The following is a 14,780-nucleotide window of genomic DNA, read 5'->3' as shown; positions in this document are numbered from 1 at the left end:
AGCCAAATGTGTCAAATGAGAGTGTAATCATTGCCAAAACCTGGTTCACACGATTTTTTGTAACAGATTTTCCATTTGATAATTTGGCTCCAGTATTACGAAAGCTATCCTATATTATCCTATGTTTTGCCACTAAGAACAAATAAATAAAATGTATATATGCATACGTCTACTGAAGAACCACATACTCTCATAAAATTATACAAATCTTAAAATAAAGTAATCCAAGCATCTCAGGAGAGCACAAACTCCAGAGGGAAAATCCAAGCACCAAAAGTATTTTCCACTAATGTCAGTTTGTAAGTCACTTTTTCAACTTTGAATTCATACATGTGTGAATGACATCTAATGTGTGTGCGCTCCTTGTACGAAGTGTCGCCACGGCGCGTGACGCACCCCAGGATTAGACAGTTCCAGCGTGGTGGGGCTTGATTGATGAGCCCATTCCAAATGTTTTCGCGTCCAAGTCAGTGGGAGTTTGAGTTGCCTTTGCGCATCTTAATACCAAACAAAACATTAGCGTCGGATTCCCAGGGCTGGCTGCCTCTCACTGGATTTCATTAGTCACCCCTCCACAGCACACAAATGCGCTGCATGGCTCCGGGACACGGAGAAGAGGGAGAGGAAGGGCAGGGGGCCATTAAGGGATCATCATCTCATCCCGAGCTTCCCTACCGCTAAGGATCATAGTGTTAGAGAAGGAAAAAGGAAAATAGAAAAAAAAAATGTCCTTATTCTTCAGTAGTTTTGACACTTCATGAATCTGGACCAAAATGTAGATACACATGAAATAATTCATTTTTAATCAAAGGCCTCAGTTGCTATTTGCTTATTTAATTTCATGTTTTTGCAGTGCAGAGAACCCCAAGATTTAGCTCACTTGTCTAAACTGCTATATTTAAACGATCCCTGCCACATATCCAACCGGCTCCATCAGGAGAAACACTGATCTCATTCCCCCACTAATGAGGGCACTCATCTGTGTGTTTGTCTCCCCTGCCTACTTTTCCTCCTGCCAAGCCTTGATGCAATTACACCCCCACATCTGCAGGGGGCTCCCTCCTCCCATCAGCACAGGGCTTTCGAGGGGCCCTGGTGCTCCTGATTCACGGTTAATCAATCATGGTGCCTGGGTAATGACGCCCCACTGCTCCCCTAATGTCTTCTGGCGGGAGCCTCTGCCGCTGGCATTGAGCTCACGCAGGCACACATATGGCCGCTCTGAGTGAGTGACAGGACCCCTTTTTGTGTGTGTGGCACCCTGCACGACGGAAGCCATCAGCTCCGCACATAGACACGCATGCTGACAACCACACACACACACGCCTGAGGCAAGGAGGAGAGCGACTGGAGAGAGGGAGGAAATAGAGGAGAGGTGCCGCTTGGCCAATCTTCTCACGTCAAAGTGAACTGTCAAGAACAAAGCAAGTAGGGCAATGTGATATTTTCCAAAGCAACTTGGTTTAGGGAGCATTTGGGGGCCTGTGACAGAGGGTTTATGACATTAAGAATTCAATTTAAGTTACAATTCAATTCCTGAACCGGAGCAAACAGGATGCAGTATTGCAATTCAGATTTGAATACAAGGAAGTCGATTTCAAATGAACTGAAATTCACAGAAAGTTATATAACAAATTTTTAGCTGGAAAGCAAGGTTTGTCAAGTCAAACTTTGAATATTGGCTTCACAAAGCCCTGCTTGAAAGTTTTAAAAAGTTTATGGGCAGTTTCTCACATTGATAATAGTAGGACATTTTACTTCAGCATCAAATCAGCATATTAAAATGAGACACTGAAGACTGAATTAATGATGCTGAAAATTTAGCTTTGCCATCACAGGAATAAATTACATTTTAAAATATGTTAAAATAAAAAAGTTTTTAAATTGTAATAACATTTCACAACAGTTGATTGGCCCCATTGACTTCCATGGTATTTTTTTATACTATGGAAGTCAATGGGACCAACTGTTTGGTTACCCATATTCTTCAAAATATCTTATTTTGTATTCAGCAGATGAACAAAATGACATTATGATTATAAATGACATAATTTAATATCAGATGATAAAATGATGTTAATGACATAATTTTTATCTTTGGGTGAACTATCCCTTTAATTAACCTGCTTCTTAAGGTCATTCTTAGATTTCATTCTTCATATACTCTTCGCCAGATCAATTTTATTTAATACACTTAGCACATATGGCTTTAATAGATTTTGGCTGGATTTCCAAAAGGCCCTTGTCAAAAGTCAAGAATAAAAAAAATAAAAAAGACAAGAAATTTCAGATGAAAAAAAAACAAAAAAAACAAGAGACTACTCTGGAAACTTAAGTGATTTTGTGAGATTCATAGAGCATAATTTCATTAAACCTATCTTGTCGACTGTCGGTGTCTTTGTGGCTTATATGGGTGGCCCATTCAATCTGTTTGTATGAAGAGATGCTCCTCAGGCTCAAAGCATTTGTATGCAGTATATAGAGTGGCAGAGGCCCATCTGTGCAGCCTAAAATCATACTAATTTATGTTTCACACCTCTTGCTGCTGCTACACTTTGCATCTCATAGCACATACTCTCTCTCTGTCTCTCTCTCTCCCTCCCTATCTCTCTTTTCAGTGGCAGTGACAGTGAAGTTGCTTTGGCTGTTAAAGAGCAATCCATCATCTGTTTAAAGCGCTTCATCAACATTGTGTACATAGCAGTGCTAAAACAGAGAGGATTTATGTTGTTCAGACAGAAGCTTATTCTAGTGCCATATGGATGAGGTATAAAATCACAAAAACCAATTAAAAGGAATAACGTGCATGCATTAGGTTGTGAAAGCTGAGACAACAAAAGATCACATTGGGAGCTCTTATATGAGCTTGTGCTTACAGTATCAGACTGAGGAATACAATCTGGTTCGAACCTTTCTCAAAACCAGTTCTTTCATGGTATGAAAGTCTCGCCATTTGCTGTAGTCTTTTGATCTAAATTATTTAATTTTATTGTATCGTGCTTGTATTGCCACATTTGAGCATGATATTGATATGGATTACTGAGACTCTAAAATAGAACTGAGCTCTTACAAGAAGCGACTGTGGTTTTTCTGTACTTTAAAGCACATGCACTCGGAAGCAGAATTCAGTGTTCACTCAGATTTATCAAATAATTGTCAAATATTTTCTAAAAAATAATTCATGATGCACCAATATTAAAATTCTGTACGCTGATAATTATTTTCATGTTATGACTGATAACTGATAAATGGTGGATATTAACTACACGATTCTGTCTAAAGACAAACAAACAAATACAGTAAAACTAAAATAAATAATTTTACAGTATGACAAATGAATATTCATTTTGACATTTAATAAAGATTACATTTTACAGAGTTAGAAAATGTATGTTTTTAAAGTATAACTTCAAGTGTGAAACTTCAAGTGTTAAAATGACGGTAAAGATAATTTAAATGTAAAAGTAGGAGAAATAGCATGTAAAATTAAATATCCAATTGATAGATATAAATATTTTAAAGGTCTCTAAAAACCGATATGGTACCGATATATTTCCCATCCCTAGAATACGTTGACAGGGATTATACAGTAGATGTATTATGAAGAAGTATGATGATCTACTTTGAACCTCCAGGAATTTGATTTAGAGAAAAGGCAATGTCAATGGTCACTGGAAACTAAAGCTACACTGTGTGATATTTTCCCCCATCTAGCGGTGAAATTGTATATGACTACCCAGTGAATATTAGTTTCGGTTCCTTTCAATTTCGAGGGCGTTTTAACTCCTACGGTGGCCGTATTATTCCAAGATTAACATGGCTTCCAGTTCGACTTGGTCCAATTGCGCCTTTAAAACTATCACCTGTGATCCGTCGCAGCACAGATTTATGTTAACGTTACAAGGTAAACAATACTTTTTCACCATTAACGCGAGGAAAAGTAACGCAAGTTATACTAGAGGTCGTTTTGGCGTTATGCACAACCATGCTATGGTTAGACAAGCAACTATAAAACTTTGAATTTACACAAATAGGCTGAATTACCTGTCGAGAAGAAAGCAGGCAACTTCGGCGTCCGTTTTAAAATCTTTGCTCCTTATGAGCTCTTTCCATCTGGGAAAAGTTACTCCAGTATTGACTTTAGTCTTGCTGATTTGCCTGTCGCGTTGACGTTTTAATTCTCTCTTTCGCTTCCTTGGCGACTCTGCTAACGTTACATGTCCTCGAAAATAGGCGTGATCCTCCATCAGCAATCTTTCAAATCTGCCGGCAGTCGCGAGTAATCTCCCCCTCGCATTCGTCTCTGTGTCACTGAGTGTAAAGCGCGAAAGGTGAAGCTTGAATTTACAGGTATGTCCCTCTTTGGCTAATGTAGTTTCAAGATGGAGGGGCAACATGACGACCGGCATTCGAACCCCTCACCCATGTACTTTCAATGGCAGATTATAAACTTACGAGAATACTTTATTACTTGAAAGAAGTAAATATACATTAATGAGCACATATGTTTTTGAAAGAACTAGGTGTTTTTTGCTAAGAATCAACTAAAAAAAATTACACAGTGTAGCATTAAGACACAATTACTGTGTAAATGAAGCCCTCCTCTGCGATCTTCAACTCACAACACAGCTAGTTGATTGAATTAATGTTCCTTCTTCCCCCTCTGCTCTGGTGTCGACTGCAATTCAACTCAGAGCTTCCTTCCTTCAATGTTCCATGAAATTGGGCCAGATTGTTGTGTCACGTTAATTAATGTAATCCTCGTTGCATTGAAAGAGCTTCAAGTTAATAATTAGACCGACTTGGTGACAAGATTTAACATGACAAATCTCATCTAAGATTAAGAAAGGTGTGGACACGATTCAGCAGAGCTGTTATGCAAAACTTTATATAGCGTTTCATTATTGTCCTAGGTTGGTATAATCTAGTAGGCTACATGTAGTTTACTGTAAATCTGGCTCAGTCACATACCTTTCAAGTTTATGGAGAGAATACTTCGGCAGAAATACGGGTTTAAAAGATCACAGGATTTGTATCTGTGAAGTGTGAACCAGTCACATCACTCTCCTCTCCTTCAACACTCAAATCTCATGAGCGACCTTTTCAGTAACTTTCCAGCGCCACCTGCTGGTGAGAACAGAAAAACACAAACTTTCACAACATCAACGCATTGTGTTGAATGTTGTATGATCAATTGAAATGTGAAACACCAGCAGCAATTAAAGTAACATTTTCGAATCAATAAACAATTTCTAACCTTTGCAGTCTGAAGCTTTTTATATTAACATTTGTAGATAAAACAGTGGAGTGGCACTAGTAGCAACGCCGGATTAGACTTGTAAAAATGTATAGCCTAGGCCTTCATTGAATGCAGTCGTTTTGGATAAAAGCAAATGCCAAAAGAATACATTTAATGCACACTCCGAAATCTAAATATTTCATATGGATTTCACACACACACACACACACACATATATGCTTTGCATCACATAAATAAATTATATTTTTTAAAGTATATTAAAATAGAAAACCATTATTTTATATATATATATAGTAAGATTATATATATATATATATATATATATATATATATATATATATATATATATATATATATATATATATAGTAATGTGTGTGCCAATTTTTTTTTTTTTGACCAGTGGTACTGTACTATTATAGCCTACAAAATGATCAGAAATGTTAAAATAATAAAGTCACCATTTCGCGTCTTGTTGTTAGCCTACACTTCACATAATAGGCCTGGGCTTCATTTAACAAACTATAATAGTTTCATCAAATGGTAAAGGGTGTATCAATATAGACTAAACACAAGTGAGTTGAATAGGCTACTATACTTACCATTAATGCTACTTTTGGTGCTGGGTTTGTGCAGTGCTTTGTAGTTAATTAACATCCATTAGTTCAACGACGCAGATTCAGATCGCTTCATAAATGTAATTCGTCTGTCCAATGTCCATGTAATTTTCAAACGATTTATTTATAAATGACCGGAGAATTACCGCTCCACTTCACATTGTCCAATGAAATTTGAACCTATTGTGCCAGATAACGATTGGTCGGTGTATTATACATGACAAACAGGCTTCAATTAATTATGTAATATTTTCAAATGTGATATGTGGATTTTTAATTGAATCGACACACCTTTTATTATTGAAAAAAAAAAGTTTAAAAAAATTGTTTGGTTTATTTTTTTTCCTGCCGTCGAGCATAAAGTTACTGTCCTTGCCGTCGAGCCATATACTCAATGAAATAACTCTAATTAGCTCGAGATCATCGGTTCCTGAGCAGACTGTAGGATACCTACGTTTACACTAGCGCATTTTCATTTTAAAACGCATAACTTTTGCTACTACGGTTATGTCTACCGTCCACACCCACAACTCCGGAGTTTTAGACCCTCGAAAACGGACTCAGAGACTGACCATGTCAATCAAGACCGAAGCAAGACACACGCAATTTGACGCAACCCATAGCAACGCGTTATAGCAACGACACCTCAGACTGACAGAAACGTAAAAATAAACGTAAATTTAAGCTACTTTAGTTTAGTACACATTGTCATGTTAATTATAATCAAATGCATATTGTTTTATTGACCACAATATTATCATTGATATTTGTTTGAGAACGGAACTTTTGATTAATTTTGAAATAGGGCAGAGGCTCGAGCACCCACTTGAGAAAATCCCTAGTGTACTTATGGAGACATTCTCACCTTAAGACAATTTTTTTTTTTTTATTGATGTCATTTTAAACGCTAGATGGCGGTCTTGAATCATTGAATCTGCACACTAACACGGCTTTCATCTAGTTTGCACTACTGTCACTGCAAAATATTCAAATGAAACATTTTGTAATTAAAGAAACCACTAACCTTACCAACTTAGCATTTTATAATTTATATATTCTGTAGAGTTACACAAAAAAATGAATGGTAACCAATACAAGATTAGTAATGTTCAACCGAGCTTCATCTACAATTCACTTCAACACATCAGCAAGGAAAAAGGCCAAAGACCCCAAAAGACTGCTATCAAATTGAGAGCTTTATTAGACATTGTATGAACATTGAGAGCTTTTTAGCTCCTTGTGAAACTGCTTGGGAGGAAGAGATCAAAACAAAGACAAACCAAGGTCAACTCTTTATGCAAGCTCCTCCTCTCCCTCTTCCTCGAACTCTCCCTCCTCTTCAGCAGTGGCATCTTGGTACTGCTGGTACTCTGACACCAAGTCATTCATGTTGCTCTCGGCTTCCGTGAACTCCATCTCATCCATCCCCTCACCCGTGTACCAATGCAAGAAGGCCTTGCGCCTGAACATAGCAGTGAACTGCTCAGAGATGCGCTTGAACAACTCCTGGATGGCGGTGCTGTTGCCGATGAAAGTGGCTGCCATTTTGAGACCGCGAGGCGGGATGTCGCACACGGCGGTCTTGACATTATTGGGGATCCACTCCACGAAATAGCTGCTGTTCTTGTTCTGGACATTCAGCATTTGCTCATCCACTTCCTTCATAGACATGCGGCCTCGGAAAATGGCGGCCACGGTGAGATAGCGACCGTGGCGGGGGTCACAAGCAGCCATCATGTTCTTGGCATCGAACATCTGCTGTGTGAGCTCAGGAACCGTAAGAGCTCGGTATTGCTGACTCCCCCTGCTGGTGAGGGGGGCGAAGCCCGGCATGAAGAAATGCAGACGGGGGAAAGGCACCATATTGACAGCCAGTTTGCGCAGGTCAGCATTGAGTTGGCCGGGGAAGCGCAGGCAGGTGGTGACCCCGCTCATTGTGGCAGACACGAGGTGGTTGAGATCGCCGTAGGTGGGTGTAGTGAGTTTGAGTGTACGGAAGCAAATGTCATACAGCGCCTCGTTGTCGATGCAATACGTTTCATCTGTGTTCTCCACCAGTTGATGGACGGACAGTGTGGCATTGTAAGGCTCTACAACAGTGTCTGAGACTTTGGGTGAGGGCACTACACTGAAGGTGTTCATGATGCGGTCTGGGTACTCCTCACGGATTTTGCTAATGAGGAGCGTGCCCATGCCTGACCCGGTGCCTCCTCCAAGGGAGTGGGTGAGCTGGAAGCCTTGCAGGCAGTCGCAGCTTTCCGCCTCCTTACGGACCACATCAAGAACAGAGTCTACAAGCTCAGCACCTTCTGTGTAGTGACCCTTGGCCCAGTTGTTTCCAGCACCACTCTGACCTATGATTGAAAAGAATTACAGATTATACAAAGCTCAATTTACAGTTTTTTCCAATTGCTAACGCACTACAATGACATGCACAGCACAATTATTTAAACTGACACACAGAGAGCAAAACCTCTTAAGTCTCCAAACGTCTAAACACATTTTCTGCTTTACACACATTTTGCAATTCAAAATGGCACTTTTTAAATGCACTGAACGCGGTTCTCTGCATAAGACACAACAATCTGACAAAGTCACACGTTGTGTCTAATTGGCCAATACATGTGCCACCTGGCCAAACACCTCAATTGTTAATTGTTAACACTTCAATCTTTTTTAGTTCACTGTTTTTTTTGTGAGCATATTTTTGTTCAATCCAAATGTAAATATATCTGCTGTGCATATGTTGCACTGACTTGTTTGGTGAAAAAAAAAAAAAAACCCACAGCATGTGTGTGTATCTGCAAATATTTCTGTGCATGTGACCAATCTGAAGAATTTTCTACAATTTTAGTATTATGGCAAAGCATACTAAAGATGAGAGTGCTCTTCATTATGCCCAACAGTGTGTAGTTGGTTAGACACAAATCTGGTAATATGAATGAAGTGTGCGCCATTTCATGCAAAAGTTTGATTTTGATAATGCTATATGTAGTTTTGGTTGCAGTGCTTTATTTTGCAGTTTGGGTGTGTGGTTTTGTGAATTGTATAGGGCTGGGTACCGAGTTCTATACTTTTTAGGTACCGACCGAATTGCCTCGATACTATCGAGTATCGAAAAATGACATGTTTTTCGGTACCAGATTTCGATACCTAAGGGGTTAACTCGTCAACGTCAGTGCTCAAACAATATTTTATATTGTATTTATGTTTTATATACATTGTATTTAGAATTAATATTAGGATAGACTAGAGATATTATCTTCTGTTATTATTATTCAATAATATTTTTCTGATTTGTATTTTTCTTTATTTTTTATAAATTATTTATTGTTCTGACAGCTCAGGTCCCTTTAAACAAAATATACATCTTTTTGTGCACTTTTTTATTTTTTAAAAACCTATATATTTGGCAGATGTAAAAAGCATGTGTATGTTTGTGTTTTTTTTTTTTTTTTTTTTTACTTTAACAGCTCAAGGATGTTCAAGGAGCAACCTGTTTGTGCACTTTGCACTGTGAATTTGCACTGTCAGTTCTGTTTTTGAATAAAGGGTTGGAAATTAATATACATTTTTTATCCGATTCATTGATTAATCGAAAAAATAATCGACAGATTAATCGATTATTAAAATAATCATTAGTTGCAGCAATAGTGAATTGTGTCAAGTATTTTGATAAAACCAGCCTAGTTTGCAAAATTGTGTGTTAGCAATTGAAAAAAAATTAAATAAAAGAAGTAAACATCAAGAATTTAACATTCAGTCAAATGGCATATGAAAACAGGCTTACCAAAGACAAAGTTATCTGGTCGGAAGACCTGCCCAAATGGTCCAGATCTCACTGAATCCATGGTTCCAGGCTCCAGGTCGACAAGAACAGCACGAGGAACATACTTTCCACCTGTCATAGTAAAGTGCACATTTCCACTCTTGAATGTAAAACTTTGAATGACATTTTTTTATGTTTTAATACATTGCAAACGCAAACTGACCAGTGGCTTCATTGTAGTACACATTAATCCGCTCCAACTGCAGATCACTGTCCCCATGGTAAGTTCCTGTCGGGTCAATTCCGTGCTCATCACTTATCACCTCCCAAAACTGACCACACAGAAGAAAAGGAGTCAATATCAACAATTTTATCACCTTAAATGTCTTCAAAAATTATTTTAAAGCGGCGCTATGCCGTTTTGGAAATTTCTTCGTTTTTTACTCGCAGGTTTCTCTATAGAGCTCCCCCTACAGCTTCGGAATAGATATTTGACAACACTGTAGACAAAATTTGTTGGCGACTCTACCCCCTCCCATCTTCTCCCTCTGGTCATGTGCATTTGTTTTCAAAGAAGCCGGCGAACACACGGAGCCGGCCCAAAGTTGCAATGGTGGTTTTCCCTATCACAGGCACTAGGGGGGTGCAAGAAGCCCAGCTAACAGGGAACGTTCCCAGAACATTCACTAACATTCTTTATAAGTTTTGTAAATGTTAGTACAAGACGTTATTAAAATAATGTCTTTGGAACGTTATTAACGTTAGAACTTTAGAAAACGACAATACTTTTTGTGCGCAAAAAACAAACAAATTTATTCAACTTTTCATTTTTTTCCTGTGTGGGCCTCTGAGTGAGTTCACGAAAACGCCATGACGCATGCGCGAGAACTGAGAAGATGACACTCACGATCATTTGATGGAAAAGTGTGAAAGGTAAGCCATTCATTTTGCAGCATTGGTAAGGCACTTTTACGTTTTCTCGTTGGTTTCTCATGATTCGGACATCCAGGAAATGCACACTTTAGAACCATTTTAAACAGTTTTTCTTTAAGTTTTTTTTTTTTTGCACACAAAAAGTACTGTCGTCGCTTGTTAAACTTAAGGTTGAGCCACTGTAGTCACTTGGACTATTTTAACTGTTTTTACTATCTTTTCTGGACTGGCAGAATGAAATTGCCTAGAAGCCTATGAAGGATTGAGCCAGCTCTCAGATTTCATCAAAAATATCTTAATATGTGTTCCGAAGATTTTTGGGTGAACTAACCCTTTAACACCGTTTCCATTTCATTTAAAATGTTGATATGAAAATATTTGTTGTTGTTTTTTTTAAGCTATAATGTAGCGTTTCAAATGTATGATAATCATGAAATTTTCAACTTTTTGATGTGCTGTAAAAGTGTGGCTTATAATTCACATGTATGAGTTAATAAAAAAAACAAAGTTGAAAGAATGGTGCAGAAACATTTTTCTAACCTTGAAATAACATTTTAACATGAAAGTAAGTAGACATTTTAATGTTCTTTGAACGTTGTATTGTTAATAAAAGTTTGGGGTAAAGAACGTTGCAGGAACGTTATGCTTACCTTAAGATACCGTTCCAGCAACGTTATGCACGTTTTTACATTTCAAATCAACGTTCCCACACCCAAAATGGAACGTTTGGAAAACGTTCTCAGAACATAATTTTGTTAGTTGGGAGACCACCATTCAACCCGAAAAAAAAGTCATAGAACCATTCCAATGACTCCGAAGCTGTTCAGTTGAAGTAAATTAAGCTTAAAAAAAAAACAAAAAAAAACAAAAACAAAGACTCCGAAGCTGTTCAGTTAAAGTAAATTAAGCTTAAAAAAACAAAAAAAAAAACTGCATAGTACCCCCTTAAATAAAATGATTTTAAATAATGGCCACTTTTTAAGTGTTGTCATGGCAACTTGTAAAACTACAAACTGAGGAAAAAAACTAAACGATAACGTTAGATCGGTAGTTGCTTATCTTATGATGTTATTTTTTTCTAGAAAAGCACAGTTAAACATAAATATTCAAGTATAATTAGTTATACACATGATAACTAGACAACAAACAAACTATTATGTCCCTCGCGACAACCCTTTATTGGCCTAACGTAATCAATACCCTTGTTACTCACTTTGGCACCGATTTGGTTTCCACATTGACCAGCTTGCAGGTGAACAATTTCTCTCATGTTGAATCGTTAAGGAAAAAGCACTTTCTTATTTAAAAAAAAACAACTCAACAAATGTAGTGGACTCTCTCCAAATTCGCGTCGTCTAAACTCTGCAAAGCCCAGTGAACGGTTTTCAGTTTTAAATAACGCCAACCCTCGCATTCAAACGCAGGTGGATGAACGAGACGTCAATCATTATCCGTCCGCCTTTGATTGGTCGAGGAACACGCGCTCTGTTGGAGCTCCTGCTTTTGATTGGATTAGGGATGTTGTAATCTGTTGCCAGTGGTTACAACGCGGATCACATTTCACACAGAAACCGTTTTGTATTGGTAACCAGAGACCTGCTTTTATAATAGAACAGAAGAATAGTTTTTTTTTTTCATTGAGAATCGTGTTACCAAGCAAGCACACCTACCTACACCAAACAAACAGTAGATTGCATGTTTGGACTTGTTAGATTTGGTACATACAGTACACTGAATGCGCTTGCTATATATTATATTTTAAATCAGCTTCATATAAGCTCAAATTCATATGAGGAAAAAAAAAAAGAATTAACTGAAGTAACTGCATTAAGCAGTTTTGCTGGGATTTGAAGTCTCTGAAAAGTATCAGTGTATGTCATGGCTGGGGAGTTACTTGTAAAGACCATAGGGTAAAGCCATACTCTTTTTCAAGTAATTTATGTTACTAATTATAAACATCTTTGGCTGACATTTAGAAACAAAAAGGATCCATTTTCTTTTTCAGACTGTGTTATGTTAATGGTTTCATGGTTGTAATATTAACCATTTTCATGTTTGCTTGTATGGACTGTCAATGGAGCGTAAGCACATCGAATGAAAATATATAAACGAGATTACAAATTCATACAAATGATTGACCAAAATGTAAAATAATAACAATTGGCCTATTTTGCTGTAGTGCAAGCATTACTGTCCACATCCTAATCTGCTCATTGTTTAAGATATGCATCTTTTCAAATAGAGATCACAAAAAACATATAGCCCACTTCATTTATACAGTACGTCTTTGTATTTTCTGAATAAGAACAAACCCTATATGCCTCTAGTTGACCCATTCTGATAAAGATCTATAGCTGTTGATGAAAATAACTGAATGAGAGCTTTGATATCTTTGACCCTGTTTCACCTCTTTATTTAAATCGACACACACACACACACAAAAAAAAAACTTGGCCAGTAAATTGTTCCTTGCTGAAGCAAATTTCCAATACAACCAAGTATTTGTGTAGGCCAATATTGTGCTGCCATCCCTGAAGCACTGAGTGTCTCAGCACAAGTGGGATGCACAGCATCGATTAATTAATTATGAGTATCTGAGGTGTCATACATCCTTATAGAGGGGATTCAGTTCATGCATGCTATGACAGAAGCACACGTAGGCTGAACAAAATGAAATAGGATTAATGACGAAGGCATGCAGAATGAATTTCAACAGCAGAGCTTACGATGCATTATGCAGTATAGTTGTTGATGTATAACGTACAACATTTGTATTATAATAATCAAGTCTACTCATCAGCATTTTGACAGATCACAAGGTCAAAATAATGTTATTAGATTAAAGGACGCAAGATTCTATGACACAACTGGATAGTTTCAGCAAAACTGTTTCATCTGTAATAATAATAATAAGAAATGTTTCTTGAGCACCAAATCAGCATTATTTCTGAAGGATCATGTGACTATGAATTTTGGAAAATGGCTACGGAAAATTCAGCTTTGCCATCACAGGAATAAATTACATTTTAAAATATATTAAAATAGAAAACAGTTATTTTAAATTATAGTGATATATTCAGCCTTGGCGACCATTTAAAAACATTAAAAATACTTACCGGCCCCCAAAATTGTGAATGGTATTGTAGGTTTCTGAGATATTAGTAGTTATTATTTGATATGTAATAATGTGTGTCCTCTGCTCAATATGCAGCAAGGCTCATGAAAACTAGGGAACTGGTGTGAGGTACTCCCTCAGGGATTGGGAAAGTATGAACTTGAGAGGTTGTCTGTGCATGTGTGTAAGCAAAACTATGCACTGCATTATTGATTAACATTCAAAGTGTAGCAACACTGGCAGCAGCTGCCTTGCACGCATGCACGCACACACACACACACACACACACACACACACACACACACACACACACACACACACACACACACACACACACACACACACACACACACACACACACACACACACACACACACACACACACACACACACACACACACACACACACACACACTTTGAATACGCAAAAAAGTGGGACATAAGGATGAATACCTTCCTGCAGCTTTTGACCTGAAACACTGTGATTTCACCTTTTTTAGTTTAAGTTGACTAGACACATAAGTATAGAAATATTTTTTAGTCTCGTGTACCAGACACTCAGGTTTACTGGTTATTTTGGCAAGGCTTGATCCTGTTTTCATTCCCTTACTGTTGCTGGTGATCCCTCTGAGGAAAGATAACCTAGCTGGAAAACATCCTCCTCCATGCACAACAAAAACAGCTCTATAGAAACGGCAGCAGTACTATAGAAACTCTCCCCACACTGTATCTGTTGCCTCATTCAACTGTATGCACTATATTTTCATGGCCAAGGATCAATATAAATAAATTAATATGTTTATATCCTTGTTCTTTTGCAGTTAGGATAGACCCCAAAACACCATCAAATCAAATTGTATTAACAAATGCATGGACCTAAATAAGTCCTCAATGCCAGCCTTGCATAATGTTGGCAACTTGAGGCTCTTTTGCATACTCGTGTTTTACAATGCAATGTTCTTATGTTATTTTTAAAAATCATACTTTTATCCTAAAGGCGAATTATATTATTGATAAGGTAGTTTTATTATTTTAGTTTTGGCCAAAGCGTGCTGTATTTAAACAAAATGGCACCCATAAAGGTATAT

At 37.6% G+C, this 14,780-nt stretch overlaps 1 protein-coding gene across 1 annotated transcript; it reads right to left on the bottom strand.

Annotated features, from left to right (window-relative positions):
* Positions 1–6,766: 6,766 nt before the first annotated feature.
* LOC307159286 (tubulin beta-4B chain) lies at positions 6,767–12,055 on the bottom strand. Its single transcript, XM_079872548.1, has 4 exons — positions 11,791–12,055; positions 9,868–9,976; positions 9,666–9,776; positions 6,767–8,229 (listed from the first exon to the last, which is right to left on the bottom strand). The coding sequence occupies exons 1-4, from the start codon at positions 11,845–11,847 to the stop codon at positions 7,169–7,171; spliced, it is 1,338 nt and encodes a 445-aa protein (XP_079728674.1). The 5' UTR covers positions 11,848–12,055; the 3' UTR covers positions 6,767–7,168.
* Positions 12,056–14,780: the final 2,725 nt, after the last annotated feature.

Source organism: Squalius cephalus, assembly GCF_949319135.1.
Source record: "Squalius cephalus genome assembly, chromosome: 5".
Taxonomy (NCBI): Eukaryota; Metazoa; Chordata; class Actinopteri; order Cypriniformes; family Leuciscidae; genus Squalius; species Squalius cephalus.
The sequence above is the reverse complement of the archived record's forward strand: the minus strand, read 5'-3'. Positions and strand labels throughout refer to the sequence as shown.